We start from the raw sequence: 19,145 nt of genomic DNA, 5'->3' as shown, positions 1-19,145 counted from the left end.
TAGAGCTTTAAGCGTGGATTTTTTAAAAGAATTTTTTCAAGCATCAACAGATCTCTAAGCCTAGATTTTTTAAAAGATTTTTTTTCAAGCATCAACAGATCTCTAAGCCTAGATTTTTTAAAAGAATTTTTTTCAAGCATCAACAGATCTCTAAGCCTAGATTTTTTAAAAGATTTTTTTCAAGTACTTTGACAGCTCTAAGACTGCATTTTTTAAAAGATTTTTTTTCAAGGATTTTCACAACTCTAAGCGTGAATTTTTTAAAAAGTTTTTTTTTCAAGGACCCACAGAGCTCTATGCATGGATTTTTTAAAAGATTTTTTGACAAGGATCTTTTAAAAAAAATTGTTCAAGAACCAATGGAGATCTAAGCTTTTTTAAACACTATTAGAGCTCTAAGCTTGGATTTTTTAAAAGAAAATTTTGAACGACTATCGGAATTATGTGGGTGGATTGTTAAAATAATTTTTTAAATCACTATCTGAACTCTAAGTGTGGATTTTTTTAAATATTTTTTTGAAGCACCATCTGAGCTCTAAGCGTGGATTTTAAAATAATGTTTGATTCAGTATCTAAACTTTAAGGTTGGATTTTAAAAACAATTTTTTGGTCCACTATCTCAGCTCTAAGGGGAGATTTTTCAAAAGAATTTTTTGAAACACTATCTGAGCTCCAAGCGTGAATTTTTCAAAATAATTTTTGGGACTCTCAAAGGTATAATCGTGGATTTGTTAAGGGATTTTGTCAGTAATTTTTGAGAGACTTTCAGAGCTCCAAAGGTGAACTTTTAAACGTTTTTCTTTAAGGAATTTTGTGAAAAGTATTTAAAGAACTTTCAGAGCTCCAAGCGTGAACTTTTCAAAGTTTTCCTTTAAAAAAAATTGCGGGATGTTTTTAAAGGGCTATCAGAGTCCTATGCGTGGAATTAAAAAAAATTTTGAAGGAATCTTGTGAGAGATTTTTAAACGAAGATCGGAGCTCTTAGCGAGGACTTTAAACGATTTTTTGAGAAATTTTGTAATAGATTTTTGTAGGACAATCAGAGCTCCAAATGTGGACTTTTACAAAAAAATTCTCAAATGAATGTTGTGAGAGAGTTTTAAGGGTTATCAGAGCTCCAAGCGTAGAATTTTTGAAGATATTTTAAAGAAATTTGGTGAGAGATTTTTGATCGGTTATCAAGCTCCAAGCGTAGACTTTTAAAAGGAATTTTGTGAGAGATTTTTGATGGGTTATAAGAGCTTCAAATGTGGACTTTTAGAAGGAATTTTGTGAGAGATTTTTGAAGGGTTGCCAGAGTTCCAGGCTTGGACATTTAAAAGGAATTTTTGAAAGGTTATCAGAGCTCCAAACGTGGATTTTTCGAAGGACTCTTCTTGTGGATTACCAATATGTCAGCCAGATCGATTGACACAATATTTTCAGCTCCTAGAATGAAACTAACTCGAAAGATAATTTTTATGGGGGATTGAAATTTACTACGAAACAGTGATTTACGCCCAAATCGGTTGGAAAATATGGCCAAGACCCTCGAAATTATTAAATATAATGGGAATTTTCTCTCTCCTTGTCTATGTATAGGGCTATAACAAAACTTGTATCCATATTGATAACTTTTTACAAATTGGGGTTCTACATACAAAGAACTCCAAATATTTGAAATTTGACGAAGTAAAATGAAAATATGACTAAAGAAATGAAAGGGAAAGACTTGAAATTGGACCATACCAATAATTCGACCACATGACCCATTTTTAAAACCAAAGCCATCTATAAACTGTCTATGTTTAATGTTGCGAAAAATGTCTCAAAAATGTCAAGGCTATATAACCCCTTTAAAAAAGTTGTCTTAAAATCCCGAAAGGGTTAAGGGTTTTGATCTACATACCAAGTACTGTCAAATCCGCTTGAAATTTTTTACAGTCTAGGCTTCTTATTGAACAGTGAAATTATAAGAAAATTTGCAGCGAATTCAGAAAAGTCCACAATATGTCGAAAAAGGATTTTTAAACCAAAATTGGAGCTGTTATTGTATGATACACATTTACACATTTTTCTTGTTCAGATACTCATAATTAAATGTGGTCTAGAGTATATCTTTCTTCGACAATATATAATAAGTAAAGAGATTTTTACTCAGATCATAAAGGTATAAATAGTCAAAAACGTAAATTTATAAAATCCACTTTAAATATAAAAATCTTGATTAACATTCTTTTAACAACTATGATTCATAGATAAATAGTCCATTCTGAGACTCATAGTGCAATTTTGTGAAGAATATTTCCTCCTTTGACAATAATCATCCAAAACTAAGTTCCATTTTACATTCATTCATCAAAAAAATAAAAAAAAAATGACAAAAATAATCTTAAAAAAAATAGGAAAATATTTTTGCGTTTTTTGATTTCAAACTATTCAAATATTGATCATTAACATTTCCTCTCTTTTCTTACCATTTCAGTATTAAGAAAAAAGTGAAAAAGGGTTCCGGTTCCAAGACCCTACCCAATTGTTCGCCATCAAGACAAATCGAAAGTCCAACAATGTCGCGAAGACTGCCACCCGATCCATCAGAGGCAATTGGTTCAGCCATTGTTAAATACAACTATCAAGCCCAACAGCCCGATGAACTCTCACTGACCAAGGGTACACGAATATTGATATTGGAGAAATCCAATGATGGCTGGTGGCGGGGACAAAGTGGTAATGCCGTTGGCTGGTTTCCAAGCAACTACACAACCGAAGATTGTGATAACGATGGTGAAATACATACATATGCAATGGCGGAAAATGTATTAGATATAGTGGTGAGTATTCAGAACAAAAATGGATATTTGATGCAAGGAAATATCTCTAAATATTTGGATGCCTTAGTATGTGGCCAAGTCCATATAAAGACCTAAGAAAAGTTTGGCATAAAAAAACGAAAAATATTTTGGGGGTTTGAACAACAAATCAGGGAATTTTCCACTTCACAGACTGACTTTTGGACAGTGAAGTTATGACAAAAATTGCAGCTAATTCCTGCAAAAATTTGTCGAAAATAAAAAGCGTTCTAATAATAAAAATTCGTGATAGTTTACTGTGATACAGGGTGAGATAAAAATACTGCAACCAATTTCAGACTGCTGTCATTTCGAAGCCACTCGTCCGACAGCTGTTAAAATTATTCCAGTGACTGCTCATTATATTGTTTACAAGCGTACAAAAGCATTTTGGTGAAAAATTTCCAGAACTGGTAGCGTAGCCCGACGTCAAGGAAGTGAACGGAAGAACATAGCAACACAGCAGAAGTGGTTCGAAAAGTCAAGAAGCGACTTGATCGAAACCCTTCGTCGCAATGGCAAGGCCGAAAAATGGCTTGTGATCTGAACATATCGCAATATTCCATTCGGCAAATATTGAAAAATGAGCTCGGGGTAAAACCATTAAATTGCAAAGAGTGCGAGAACATACACCACATCAGAAAGAAAATAGACTCAAAAGAGCAAAAGAGTTGCTTCGCTTGGCCGAAAGTGGTGAACTGCCGAATTTGGTTTCCTCCGATGAGAAAACATTCGTTGTCCAGCAGTTTGTAAACAAACAAAAAGATGGTGTTTACTTGCCAAAGAGGTCAGCTGAAAATGTGAACCTTCGGTTGGCCACCACAACTCAAGCGCCGGCCATGGTGATGGTGTGGGCCACCATAACAGCCGATGGTCGCTCTACGCTCGTATTAATAGACCGTGGCAACAGAATAAATGCCGAATATTATCGCAAAAATATTATGGAGGGTGTATTAAAGCCTTGGGCACGCAAACATTTTGGCCGCAGACCTTGGACATTCCAACAGGACTCAGCACGCGCCACCAGAACTCAAGCGCCGACCATGGTGATGGTGTGATCCACCATAACAGCCGATGGTCGCTCTCCTCTCGTATTAATCGACCGTGACATAAGAATAAATGCCGAATATTATCGCGAAAATATTATGGAAGGTGTATTAAAGCCTTTTGGCACGCAAACATTTTGGCCGCAGACCTTGGACATTCCAACAGGACTCAGCACCATCGCACTCAGCACGCGCCACCCAAGAATGGTTACAAAATGAGGTTCTTCGCTTCATTTCCAGCGCACAATTACCCCCAAAATCTCCGGATACCAATCCGTTGGACTATTGTGTCTGGAGCATTTTGGAAAGCAGGGTTGGCACTAAAAATACCAAAGCGTCGATCATCTCAAGCAAGCGCTTCGCCGGGAATGGGCCAAAATACATTGGCCGTTTGAAGGCCATAATTTGTGCTAAAAGTGACCAAATCGAACAAATCTAAACTTATTCTAAAATTTGATGCTATTTCCGACATTTTTTGCTTTTGTTCAATAATTATGGCGTTCGACTTTGTTGCAGTTTTTTATCTCACCCTGTAGAAAATGCCAAAAAATTTGAAAATATTTTCGTCTATCGTTTGGACACATTGATGCAAATGTTTTATGAATATATAATAAAAATAGCGGTTTCATTTCTTCGGTGACTATTAAGGACACTTTCCCTTTGACATTTTCCCCAAAAAATTATTTTTTAACGAGATATTAGCAGCAAAAAAACTTAAACCCATAATTTTCACTTGTACTATATAAATTTCGAACGTAATTATCTTTAAAACTATTAAAGCTAGACATATGTTTTACTCTGAGATTTATAGTAAAATTTTGTGTAGAATATTTCTTCTATTGACACTTTCGGGCAAAAATGCAATTTTGTGTTACTTTCATGCATAAACTCGAAAAAAGTCAAAAGAGGAAAATTGATCAAAAATTATGAAATATGTTCGCATTTTTTGGCAACATTAATCAAATATTTTTTTGAAATACAATGGAAATGGAGATTTTTCTCCTTTGGAAACCTATAGTGAAATTTGATGAAAAAAAAAATTTGTCTTTGATGTCATCCTTCTAAAATAATATTTTGTAGGAGAATTTTGCATAAATTCAGATGCAGTTTTAATTTAACCCTGAAGTATTAATTTCAAAACCTTCAACTATTTATCACTCCCCCAGGTTGTTTATATATTTATAGTGAAATTTGGCAACTTATAGTGAAATTCGATGAGGAACAATTTTGGCTTTGACGTCATCCTTCTAAAATCATGCTTTGTAGGAGAATAAATTCATAAATTCATAAATTCATTTGCAGTTTTAATTTAACCCTGAAATATTTGTTTTATTTTTTTTTTCAAAATTTTCAACTAATGCAAATTTATTTTTATCCCTTCCCCAGGTCGCTTTATATAGTTTCAATTCCAATAACGATCAAGAGCTGTCATTCGAAAAGGGAGATCGTTTAGAGATTGTTGATCGCCCTGCCTCCGATCCGGACTGGTATAAGGCACGCAACAATCAGGGTCAAGTCGGTTTAGTTCCACGCAATTATTTACAAGAGTTAAATGAATATCTTAGTACACCATATCGCAACAATGGTGGCGCTGCGGGCAATGGTAACAATGCCACCAATGCCAATGGGGATTCGATCGATCGTCGGGCCGATGGTATGCCACAAAATTCACCGCCACCCATGGAAAGGCCAAATTTGGCTGGCAAATCATGGTATTACGGGGCCATAACACGCAGCCAATGTGATACGGTATTAAATCAGCATGGTCACGATGGCGATTTTCTAATACGTGATAGTGAGACCAATGTAAGTAGAAACTCCGATATTTTCCAAGTATATTTTTTAATAATATCAATTATGTCCTCCTTTTGCAGATGGGTGACTATTCGGTTTCTCTCAAGGCTCCCGGACGCAACAAACATTTCCGTGTTCATGTGGAAAACAACATGTACTGCATAGGCCAACGTAAGTTTCATACTCTAGATCAGCTAGTAGATCATTACCAAAGAGCGCCCATCTATACAAATAAACAGGGCGAAAAATTATATTTAGTACGACCGTTACCAAAAGCCAATGGTACGTAAATCCCCTCCTCCTCCTCTCCAACATTAAAACACAAGAGAATCTAGTAAGGAATGGATGAAACAAAAATATAAAAAACAACACACCTCATTTAAATAAAAAATAAAAAAAACTAAATTAAAAGAAAACAACTTAGTAGAGAGTCGAAGAAGAAGAAGAAGAAGAAACAAAGGTTAAAATCCCAATTATACCAAAACCTTTCTGAAAAAAATAAAATAAAAACAGAAACATATTCACATAAATTACTCGGAGAGATACCATTTACCATAACGCTAAATATGTTGTCACAATATCACACCTTTAAATTAAATAAAACTTAAAGAAAATAAAATAAAACAAAATAAAAAAAAACTTGAAAAAATATTAACAATTGTAGTTTTTCCAAAACAAGAACAACAGCAACAAAACGTAAACCATGAGAATGAATGAAACCAACTGAAATTATTTCATATTTCTATATATATAAATAAAATATATACATACTATACATAATTAAAGAAAACAAAAAAGAAAAACCCAAACATCCAACCAACCAATCACAACCAAGGAGAGAAAATACACAATTTGCAAAGAAAATATAAATAATTAAACAAAAAAAAAAACATAATTGTCAAATTACATTTACATCTATTTAGCTATACTATATCTATACATAACTACAATATTATATTGAAAAGAAAAAAAAAACTGAAAAAAACAAAGACAAAAACAAACTATAAACAATTCATAAAACAAAATCACATTCACACGCATTACTCAAACGACAACAATACTACCGGAAACATGTGAAGAAAAAAAAAACTCATTTATGAAACCCATATATTTTTTGTTTGCAAATACCATGTTCTGCCCCGACGCTTTTCTAAAGTAAAGAAATCGCTCTTCAAGAAAATTTTATGAGTTTTGTATTTTTATTCAGGGGTTGTCCACTTGTCTTGGTACACGACTCTTTAGATTTCTTTTATTGAATTTTAATGTTTATTTCTTAAAAAAATTTAAACAAAATGTTTTCAATATTTTCCCCAAGCTTAATTCAGTTCTGACATGGTAGATCCGTATAATTCTAAAAGAATTAAGAATTACTTCTGAGTCCAGGAGCCTAGCAAAAGGCTTTATTTTTCCCAAGCTTAATTCAGTTCTGACATGATAAACCCGTATAATTCTAAAAGAATTAAGAATTACTTCAGAAACCAGGAGCCTAGCAAAATGCTTTAAAATTTATTTTTTTTCTGAAAGGTATATGTAAAGGAGACTTCAATATCAATATAGAAGGGTGGAATACCTTTACAGCATATCCGAAATTGTCTGTGACTAAAAATGGTCAAAGAGATAATTAATGTAAGAAGAATGTGTGGATGATTTTCCATGTTAAGAAGATATCGAGATGGACATTCATAATTTTTGTATGGTTATGTGGCCTTTAAAGGATTATTATTTCTTGGAAAAATCCCTTTTATGAAAGGGGAACCTCCTAAAGGTTTTTTTTAGATTTTATGAGAAGAATACTTCAAAGGGGTTTTATAACTAAAATCTCCCTAAAGGTCCCTAATTATTTAAAGGGTGAATAAAAGACCTGTTAGATAATCCATATGAACAGATCTCTTACAGATTCTCCAGGACTTCGAAATAACACTCTAAATGGTGTTCATATAGTGTAAGATATTCCACAATTAGAAGGCCTCTAGTCTTTTAAGGAAAAGAAAACCACAAAAGACCATTTGTGGAAATATTTCCCTGAAATGGCCTTAAATATCCCGTCTTCTTGGATGTTTTATTGAAAGAAACCCTTCTAAGGAAGTAAGACCTCTTAAAGGTTTTTTTAGATTTTATGAGAAGAAAACTTCAAAGGGGTTTTATAACTAAAATCTCCCTAAAGGTCCCTAATTATTTAGAAGGTGAAAAAACGACCTGTTAGATGCTCCCTATGTGCAGACCTCTTACAGATTATCCAGGACTTCGAAGAGGCTTTCTAAATGGTGTTCATAGTATGGAAGATACTCAACAATTAGAAGACCGACCTCAAATATATACTAAAGGAAAACAACCACAAAAGACCTTCGGTGGAAAGATTTCTCTGAAATTATCTTAAATATCCCGACTTCTTGGATGTTTTTTTGGAAAACCCCTTCTATGGAAGGAACACATCTTAAAGGTTTTTTTAGATTCTATGAGAAGAAAACTTCAAAGGGTTTTGTAACTAAAATATCCCTCAAGCGTTTTAATTGATTAGAAAATGAATGAAAGGCCTGTTAAATGCTCGTTATGAGCAGACCTCTTTAATTTTCTACAGGTTTTCGGAGAGACTTCTAATATATATTTAAAGGAAAGAAAACCACAAAAGACCATTGGTGGAAAGATTTTCCTGAAAAGGTCTTAACTATCTCGTCTTCTTGGTCAAGGCTGTAAATGGTCTTTAATATATATAAAGGGGAATTGAAGATGTTCTCTATGAATAAAATACTTCTTAGAGATTCTGGATAGGTGGAAAAGGAAAACGGGTATTGGAAAAGGCATTTGAAAGGGTATTCGGTGTATGGAAGATCTTCTTTATCTAGTACACCTCTAATATAAGTTAAAAGGAAAGAAGATCCCTAAAAATGGAAAGAGTACTCTAAACAGCTATCAAATAAAGAGACTTTTTTAAATTGACATTAAAAATTAACAATTAAATAATACATCTGTTGACGGGAAATATTTTTTTTATGGAAAAAGACACAGAAAAAGTCTTCTATGTCTAGAAGATTTCTTAAAGGTACTTAGGAAGGTCTTCTATATGGAGGATTTCCGGTCCTGTAAATAAAATGTAATCTCTTAAACCTTTATTAGAAGTATTCAAAATGTCATTCAAGAAGGTTCCTTGATAGCGAATCATTAAAGGATATTCTGTTAATAAATAACCTCTAAATAATAATTGCCCCACTTTTAGAAGATTTCTGTAAGGTATTTAAGACGGTATTCTCTGTGGAGGATTTGTGGACCTGTAAATAATATTTAATCTCTTAAATTGCCGTCAAAAAAATCGGTTTTAGAATTTTTCTAAATGTCATACAAGAATGTGGTCTAAAAGAAAATCTCTAGAGGCTATCCTGTTAACAAAGGACCACTATTTTGTTGATTGTCCAGGTCTCTAAATGGTCTTCCACATATAAAAAGGTCTCGTATGACTACGTATGAAAACTAAATTGTTATATTTGACAGGAAGACTTATTACATCTTCTTATATGATTAGAAGTACTTTAAAAGATATTTTATTATTAAAAGTCTTTTAAATTGGGTTCTATTTGTATACCACTTAAAAAAATGCTATTTCTAAAAAAAATGTTTCAAATATCTTCCATAAACACAAGATTTTAAAAGCTTAGCCTAAATTCTTTGGATATCTCAAACCCTGCGGAAATGCATCTATATATCTAAAAGAGGACTGAGAAGGGTATTCTATTCTATTTAATCTTTCTATCGATAGAATATTTTTTAAAATAATCTCTTTCGATTAAAGAGGCATCAAAATGGAAGACATGTTGCAGGTTATCCATAAAAAAGAGACCATAATTTCCCATCCTATCCAACGGGATTGTCGTGAATGTATTCTTCACAAATACCACACATTTACCTCTTCTGAATTCTAATTGAGTCTAAAAAATATATTGATTTCTTGTCTTTGCATGGAAATCTGCAAAGGTATTTTACTGGCTTTATGTGCAATTTGGGGAAAATCCTTAGCCGTGCAGAGCTTTTTCTACGACCGGCTTATGAATTTCACACCAAAAACAAACAAAAACCAATTTATGTAATCAATCCAGTTTTTATGACCGATATATTTATTTTTGCAATTTCAGCACTGCTGTTGCTAGGGAACTTTCAGGGCCAAGAATGTATATTAAGATAATGCTAAAAGACTTCTTCTTGGGCATTTAGTGTCAATTCTATAATTTTGATAGTTCTTTACAGGAAGCTTAGTCTAACTAGAAATTAAGAGGCCACAAGCAAATATGTTTGAGCATAATGAGTTTCCTTACAAATTCAGAAATAAATTGATTGCTTTCATTCAAATAAGCTCACTTTAGTTTTAATAGAACATTTAAAATTGTTAGTCCTCTCCTTCACAAAGTGAGTTGATTTCTGAACAAAACTACTTACATCCGTATCCATAGGCCCGGAAATTTCTACAACATAATTATGAAAATATTGCAAAATTCAATTTCGATACGAATACATTTTTTATTTAAAACGAAAAAAACACAGCCTCTCTAAAAAGTGAAAAAAAAAACAACAATTATACTAATTTATATAAAAAAGAACCACAAAATATAAATTAGCCTAATATAAAAAAGAAGAAGAACAACAACAAAGAAGACATAAAGAACAACACAGAAAAAAAGAATCGCATATTCATATTATTAAATTATTAGTATACATTATTATTATTATCATTGTAATAAAAAAAGCGAAAAACAAATAAATTTAATTCCAAATGTAATCATTTCAAAAGAAGAAGAACATGAAACGTAAAGAAATATCCCCCACACACATTCAACACAACAAATATCATAGAAGTTCATTATTTATATTTAATTCTTAATTTTTAAAGTCTTTTTTTACGAGAACATAAAATAAAAATATTTATTAAAAAAATTAAAATAATTTTAATTTTAAAGAAAAAAGAAAATGAAAGAAGCAAAATAAACTCTCAGTCTAAGTTTAGTTTTTTTTTTAATAAAAAATAATAATAATTTGTACAATCATTTGTAGAATATTTTTCTTTTTGTATAAGTTTTCCCATTTCCATAATAAGATTTATATACATAGATATATTATTTTTTAAGCTTTGCTGCTATTTTCGTTATTGCTTTTCTATTTATGAAATGTAGATAATCTCTTTTAATAAAAATAAAACAAATAAACAACAATAAAAAAAATACTTTCGAAATAAAAATATTCAAAGAAAAAAAAAAAAACATAAAAACCAAAAATTCTTTTTTTATTTTCGTTCAAAAAGCAATTCGGTGTTTTTTTTTGACTCAATGACTCAATCAGGTTATATGAATTTGTGATGATTTAATTTGAAATCAGTTTTGGACAGTTTATTCAGATGTGAAAAACTACAACTAGTCGAATACAGTTACATAAGGTGTTATAACTTCTAGTAAATGTGACGTATATTTTTCGCTATATATGGAAATTATTTTGGAATCCTTGTGGAACATGTTTAAAGAAGTCTTTTATTGAAAATATTTCATTTCCCAAAATTTATTATTCCAACTCAGATCCGATCTAAAAACATACGTTTTTAGAGATGCCAAGAAAAGGATATAAAGTTTTCTGGAAAGGGAAAATTGGAAAAATATTATTTTAAAAATGGAAGGTAAGAAAATGATTACCTTTAATAATTTGACTTATATTTCTTTTAAATTGCAACTCTTTTTTTCATCTAGACCAGTACCGGAACTTGTTCGATAGCCTGACAGGTCAATTGCAAATATAAAGCCAATATGAGCCATATTCAGATACGGCTGCAATATTCTGTGGTGTCTAAGCAGCTGTCAGTTTTCAACTGTAAGAATTTTTATGAAGATTTTTACGTTGTATTGACCCATATTATTAGTTTCTTCATCAAAATGAACACGTTTGTTGATTTAGAAGCTTTCTCCTAATTATTGGATATACATCCTGAGCGATGATTTTGGTCCAGCACTGCCACTATATAGGATTTGGTTGTGCTAGAAACTGTTTAACTTAAATTTTATCCAGGTAATAGTCTCAAATAGACACTTTTCAATTGCTTAATTGTCTCAATTTATTTATCATCCTTAGCTGCTCGATAATTGGAAGTATTTCTTTGATCGCCGGGAGCTACCACAGTCATCCAAAAACTACATTATGGAATAGGGGAAATTCATTGTCAAAAGTTTGCCATGTTCATCTCAAGCTACCAAACGTTTTTTTATATGAGACTGTGCATGTTCAAATTTTCCGGTCCAGTAAGATTTCAAATTTCAATCGAGAGAAAGTGAATAGGTCATGTTGTATGGATTGTCTGGAATGATCTTTCTATCAGAACCGATTACCGATATTAAAGCACTTAGGTGAGGTTAGGTTAAAAGACGTGCGGTTGCCGTTTCGTAACCGCTCCTCTCGGAGACCTGCTGGTCCATTGTGTTCATCCTAATTGAAGAAAGCGGAAAGAAAGAAAAATTGCCGAAAAAGGTGAAGATATTATTGATAGGAAATAGAGTTATAAGAGTAATCCACGGTATCCACTTAAATCCTCTGGCTAATTGAAGAATTGCTGTAGGATCAGTGTTAGAGAACGAAGACAAATCATGTGACAGTTGTTCCCCCACCAACCTGTGTCTCACGTTAATGAGTACAGATCAAATGTTCGATCGTCTCAATTTCTTCTTCGTGTTGACAGATTCTATAGTAATCAATATCAGCGCTGTTCCATTTCGAGGTCATTGCCCTCACCTTGCGGTGACCAGTGATGATGCCCACCACAAGTTTTAAATCAGGTTTCGACAAGGACAGTAGCGACTTTTCCTCTTATCACAGAGTATGGGCCAGATTCTTTTGCAGATCCTACATCCCCTTTCATCCAGCTATTTTTGTTGAATTCTCTCAGGGTAATATGTATGAATTACCTGGAAGAAGTGACACAAGGGTGGTTTGGCCGAGTTCTCAACTTCAATGTTATATGATTCGGACCCCCTAGCCTAGCCAATTCGTCTACAGCCTCGTTGACTGGAATATTGTAATGACCAGGAACCTAACAGAGATATTAGAGACTCAGTCGCAGTGAGTTTGATACGTCCAATTTACTTCGGTATTTAGTTTTTATGTTGACCATAGCCAAAAATTTGGCTTCTCATAGTTATGAAGGACTTTAGAGGGAAGGACATTGATATCTTCATTAAACAGACAAGGGTACTTCCCAGCAACCGGGAGTCAGAATTTCGTTATTTTTTGCGATTGAAATTGTTTTTCACTAATATATCTTCCGAGAAATCAATTAGCTTTTCACAGGCTTTTGTCAACAGTTGGTCCAGAAATGGGCTACGTATCCATGCCGTTCATACCTTTCCACTAATCGTGGCTGGTTAGTTTAAGGATTAAGAACTCGGCAACTGCTTTACTAGAAGGCCTTTGGTCAATTTAGTTCATGAAATGAAAAATTTGATGATATGAGAGATATGGAAGCAATAAGAAGGTGGACAGATTTATAGAGAGCAGTGACTTGTGTTCATGATAATCCTCAAAGAGGGTATTCGATTCTGTTCATACTTGGTTCTTTGTAGTTCTTTCTAATTCTTTCAACTTAGATTAGATTACAAACTTGCATTCGGCCTTAAGAATTTTGACCATTGGAGTTATAGGGTGGTACAGAAACAGAAATAAGATTTCATAAATTATTTTTTTTTTTTTAATAAACAAGAGGTTGTACGATTTTTTAAATAAACTGTCCAAGTTTCAGTTGCTTAAGTGAAAATTACAAAAAAAATGTAAATTATGTGTTGATTCTATGTTTATGGTTCCTATATGACCACATAGAGACATAATTTTGCTGCTACATCCTCTCTAAAAACGGTTTCATAAGATATTTTATATAATAAATTTATAGATTCATTTTTGTCATAAGTAACCAGAATCACTCCCCACGACATGAAATTGCTAACACGGTTGTTCATATCATTCATTATTAAGGAAATAAGTTCAAATTAAGGCTTTTCTTGAAACTTTTTAATATTTACTTGATCTGTTCCAGAACCCACAAATTAGTACTGATTTGTAACATTTATTCGATGTTATAAAGAAAAAAATTCTTATGGTAGATAAAATGGTTTGTTATTGAAGATCTGGAACAGACTAAATAATATGTTTTTTGCCCATATCTTCGATTCCAACATCCACCACCACTCCATATTTACAAGAGAAACTATCACCGAACAAAATGATAATAGAAAAAATAAAATTAATTTTCTTTCTAATGGGAACGAAGATGGTTAAAAGGAAGAATAAAATAAAAAGAATAAAGATAAATGATTCAAAATAAAACTGTGAATAAACAGTTCCATCAAGGAAAATTGAAGAAGAGTAATGAAGATATGTAGGAATGCATTCCTCTATTTTCAATTTTTCTTGGAAATGCAAGTTTCTCTATTTGAATTTACAAATACATATTTTCTAAAATCATAAATTTAGATACCATCGCCTTTCTTATAACCACCTTCGTTTGTAGACCCCAATAATATTAAATGTTACAACTCTACCTACAACAAAAATGAAATTAACCCTCCAAAAAAAACAAGAAAAACAAAACAAATGGAAAACAATTTTTCACATAAAACCAACAACAACAACAATATACATAGATAATATACAACAATTATATATACATTTATATAAATCCAAGGAGAAAAAATAATTTAAAATAGAAAAATGAATAAAAACGGAAATATTAGAAATTAGCGGCTTTTAATGAAAACTAAAATTAACGAATGGAATAAAACGATGAAAACTTTTTTTTTAAACAAACTCAACTCAATAAAAACTCATCATCGTAAAATACGAAAAAAATACAACATTAGAAAGCAAACGTCGTATAGTAAATTTGAAGGCTTTTTTAAATGTTAAAACTTTAAACAATATTGTATTCTCCCTAGTAACACACGCACACACATTGATTTTCTTAAAAAAACCTTTAACAATATTTAGATATGACTGTATTTTATAAAAATATTTTTTGAAAATAACAACAACATCTTAGAAAGTTGTTATAAATGCGGATGCTTTTTCGTTTTTTTTTACCCTCCACCCACCATACATAGTATGGGAGTCTATATTAAGTTCGTCACTCCGTTTTTAACAATACAGGGTGAGATAAAATACTGCAAAAAAGTCAAACTCCATATTTTTAATTTTTTTTTTTTGAATTTTATTGAATGAAAGAAAAAAATGTCGGATATGGCTTTAATTTTTAGAATAAGTTTAGGCTTTAATACACCCCCCAGAATATTTTCGCGATAATATTCGCCATTTATTCTGATGCCACGGTCGATAAATACGAGCGGAAAGCGACCATCGTCTGTTATGGACGGCGGCCCACACCATCACCATGTCTGGCGTTGGAGTTCTAGTGGCCAACCGAAGGTGCACATTTTCAGCTGACCTCTTTGGCAAGTAAACACGATAATTTTACTCGTTTACAAAATGCTGGACAACGAATGTTCTCTCATGGGAAAAAACAAATTCGGCAGTTCAACACCTTCGGCCAAGCGAAGCAACACTTTAGTTCTTTTGAGTCTATTTTCTTTCTGTTGCGGTGTAAGTTCTTGCACTTTTAGGAATTTCAAAGGCATTTTTCAATATTTGCCGAATGGAATATGGCGATATGTTCAGCTCAGGAGCCATTTTTCGGCCACTGCAACGCGGGTTTCAATCAAGTCACTTCTTTACTTTTCAAACCATTTCTGCTGGTGTTGCAGTTTTCTTCCGTCCACTTCCTTGACGGGAACGAGCGATGGTACGAGACACAAACGATTTATTGACATTTAAATGCTGGAGTGCTCTAACGATAGCCACTTGTGGTTTTCCAGCCAATTATAAAGAAATCACACTATCACGCTTGAATTCTATCACGAAGAACTTTTTTTGGAAAATTCTCACCAAAATGCTTTTGTACGCTTGTAAACAATATAATGAGCTGTCACTGGAATTAACAGGTGGCTCAGAAATGACAGCAGTCTGAAGTTGGTTGCAGTTTTTTCATCTCACCCTGTATTTGTTGTAAGATTCCACTGTGGGCCCCATAATACATTAAAAGTCTTCTATTTCTATCGTTACTTTCATTATTTGCTGGATTTTCCCTGTAGTTTTTAAAAATTTCAATTGTATCGCACCGTGTTTTATTCGTCAGTAAATCCATATATTATTTATTTTTTATTATTTTTTTTTTAATTTCATAATTAATTTCATTGCTGAACATATTTATATGAAATTTTTTTCAATATATACATAAAATATTTAAAAAAAATCCATATATATTTAATGGAAACACAACTCTGTATATGTTGCCTAAAACAAAAAAAAAACTATAAATATTTGTATGTGTGTGTACAACTATTATATATGAAAATCACAAAAAAGCTATACAAATTTGAAAGAAAAAAATAAAAAAATCTTTACCCAAATGGCCAATTATGAAAAAGAAAATACTATAAATTTAAATTAATAAAAATTGATAATTTACATAAAAATACTTTAAATTTATATAAAGTAAAAACAATTCAAAACCATGTTTTATAATTTTACATGAAAATTCTGATTGATTTGAATGAAATTCTTTCACAAGTTTTATAACTTTGCTTTTGAATGACGATTTTTTTTTGCAGAATTTTATGATTAAATTTTGCGGTAATTATACAATTTATATTCTTTATTTTCAATTTCTAAGATTTTATATTTTTAGAAGTTTCATTCTTTAATGTTTTTGAACAAAAGTGGCAACGGATGTTTAAGAATATATTTGTAAATTGTTTTATTATGGCATTTAAAAAAAAATTTAAACATTAACATCATGCTTTTTAATATATAATTAGAAAATAATTTTTTCCAAATTGTATATATTTTTTTAATAATAATGTAGCGTATTTTTTTTTTTGAATAATTTTTGAAGTAATTTAAAAGAACGCATTTTTGTACATTTAAAAAATGTAATTATTTTGACATTAAAAATAAATAAAATTTTGGTATTTTCTTCAAAATGATATCGCAGTTAAATTAGTTGCAAAAATATAAAAAAAATCATTTTTTGTGCATAATACTTTAAATGCCAAATATTTTGTTTGTAGAAATCTTTGAATTTTTCTATTTAAATTTAGAAAAAATATATGTTTTTTTATACATAATTTTATTTTGTAAAATATTTTTTTTGTGTTCCTGATCTTATTATATGATTTAAAAAAATATAAAAATTAATGAAAAAAATCTTTTTATATAAAAAAACAAATAAAAATTATACATAACAAAAAAAAAAAACACACAGTCGTGGAATGTGAAATTAAAGAAAATGAAAAAATATTAATATATATACTCTTAAACGGATGCAAACCAAAAAAAACTCAATATATACATAAATGAAAGGAACAAAATATAAGTCAACAACAACAAAAACAAGGTAATGCTAACTAGTAATTAATTTAATAATACAAGAAAAAAACAAAACTTACATGAAAAACTTACTATAAAAAGCGGAAAACATAACATAATTAAAAACAAGAAAAAACACTGAAAGCAAAAAAATATATAAATTATATCGAAGCAAAAAAATAAAAATAATAAATAATATTTAAAAATTCATAAAAGTGTTTATATCATTTCATTTGCATTTTGTGGAGCCTTTGCGGTAGGTATAAAACCAACTCGAAAATGTTGATGATGTGAATTATTTTGAAACAAAAAGCTTGAAAATATTAAATTCAATATTATTGAGAAATATACGAATAACGATTTGTTTTGCCAGGGAGTTCTGCCAATGTTCATAAAAAAAGCATTTAAAACAAAATGTTTACCTTTAATATTTTTTTAATCCGAGATTTTGTATATAAAATATATAAAAATAACAATTTTTTTTTTTTTTAATATACAAATGTGGTTAAAACACAATTTATTATAAAAATATTAATAATTATTTATTTTAATAAAAACCAACTTCGTTAGTTGAAAATATTTTTAAGAATGAAAAAATGTGTATTACATGAATTCAAAATATGTATAAACCAAAACCTAAGGCTACATAGTTTCAATAAAAAAACAAAGTTAAATGTTCAAAGTAAATATGGGAAAACCCCTACAACACTCCCCCCTGAATTTAAACTAAATTTAGCAAACCAATTATATATCATATTCAGTATATACTGCTTTAAGTCGGTTTATGGAAACGTTTTGCAATTTGTCGTTTATCTTAACTTGGAAATATTTCGGGGTTCGTTTGCAGATTTCATATGGGCCGGTGTATTTCTGTCCTAAAGATTTTGTTTTTGCATCAACTCGAATCCAAACATGAGTGCATGTTAAGAGGTTCTTGCTAATAAAAGGTTTGTTGTTCGAATGCATTGATGTTGGTGTTGGCTGCAAATCACACATGGATTTCCGAAGAGTGGTTACTAGGGAACTAGGATCTTCAAATTTCGGAACTGTGAAGAAATCTCCTGGTATTTTGAGGGATTGACCATAGACCAATTCTGCAACCGATGCTTTTAAATCTTCTTTGTAACTAGCACGTATTCCGAGTAGTACTGGATAAAGTGAAACTGTCCATTGATTGTTTTCAGAGCATCGTAGACCCGCCTTTAATGTCCTGTGGAATCTCTCCAGCAACCCGTTACTTTGAGGGTGATAAGATGTTGAAAAACGATGTTGTATACCGAGTGATGTTGTTAATTGTTTCATAAGACTAGATAAAAATTGGCTTCCTCTATCTGAAATTAAAGCATTCGGACAACCAAATCTACATATCCATCCGTTCCAAAATGTTTTGCAAATTGTTTCCGCCCTAATATCAGGGATCGGAAATGCTTCTGGCCATCGAGTAAAACGATCCATACACGTTAACAAGTATGTATTACCCTCAGATTGTGGTAATGGTCCAACTATGTCTATGTGTACCTCTGAAAAACGGCTGCTTTCAATTGGAATATTCATAGTTGGACTCGAAGTATGTCTGTCAATTTTATTGCGTTGACATGGTAAACAGCTTCGAACCATATTGCCAACATCCTTATTCATGGATGGCCAAAAAAATCGTTGCGATATCATCTTTCTCGTTGTCCGAATACCACCATGAGATAAATTATGTACTGCATTGAAGACATCTTTTCTAAAAGTAGATGGAATATAAGGTCGTATAGTTCCTTGAGAAACATCACAATATATTTGATAATTCCCCAATGGAAAATTTAGCAACTTAATTGAATAAGGTCCATCCTTATTAATTAATTCCTTAATTTCTATGTCTTGCTGCTGTTGTTGACACAATTTGCTATAATCTATTCCTTTCGTACTGATTTCTTCTATTCTTGAAAGAGAATCAGCTACTATATTCTCTTTTCCAGCGATGTGGTTAATATCAGTGGAAAACTGCGCTATATAATCCAGATGACGGCATTGCCGAGGTGAGGCCTTGTCCAAATTTTGA

General features: G+C 31.4%; 1 protein-coding gene across 4 annotated transcripts in view; it reads left to right on the top strand.

Moving 5' to 3' along the window:
• Window positions 1-6,742, top strand: part of LOC101891988 (cytoplasmic protein NCK1) — a 68,356-nt gene extending 61,614 nt beyond the window's left edge. For all 4 annotated transcript variants that reach the window (XM_059123975.1, XM_059123973.1, XM_059123974.1 and 1 more), the window contains 3 exons: window positions 2,465-2,810; window positions 5,261-5,680; window positions 5,749-6,742. In XM_059123975.1, coding sequence (XP_058979958.1) covers window positions 2,465-2,810; window positions 5,261-5,680; window positions 5,749-5,958 — 976 coding nt within the window. In that variant the 3' untranslated portion in view covers window positions 5,959-6,742. The remainder of the gene's footprint in view (window positions 1-2,464; window positions 2,811-5,260; window positions 5,681-5,748) is intronic.
• The last annotated feature ends 12,403 nt before the right edge of the window (window positions 6,743-19,145 follow it).

This window comes from Musca domestica, unplaced genomic scaffold (assembly GCF_030504385.1).
Source record: "Musca domestica strain aabys unplaced genomic scaffold, Musca_domestica.polishedcontigs.V.1.1 26, whole genome shotgun sequence".
Lineage (NCBI taxonomy): Eukaryota > Metazoa > Arthropoda > Insecta > Diptera > Muscidae > Musca > Musca domestica.
The sequence above is the reverse complement of the archived record's forward strand: the minus strand, read 5'-3'. Positions and strand labels throughout refer to the sequence as shown.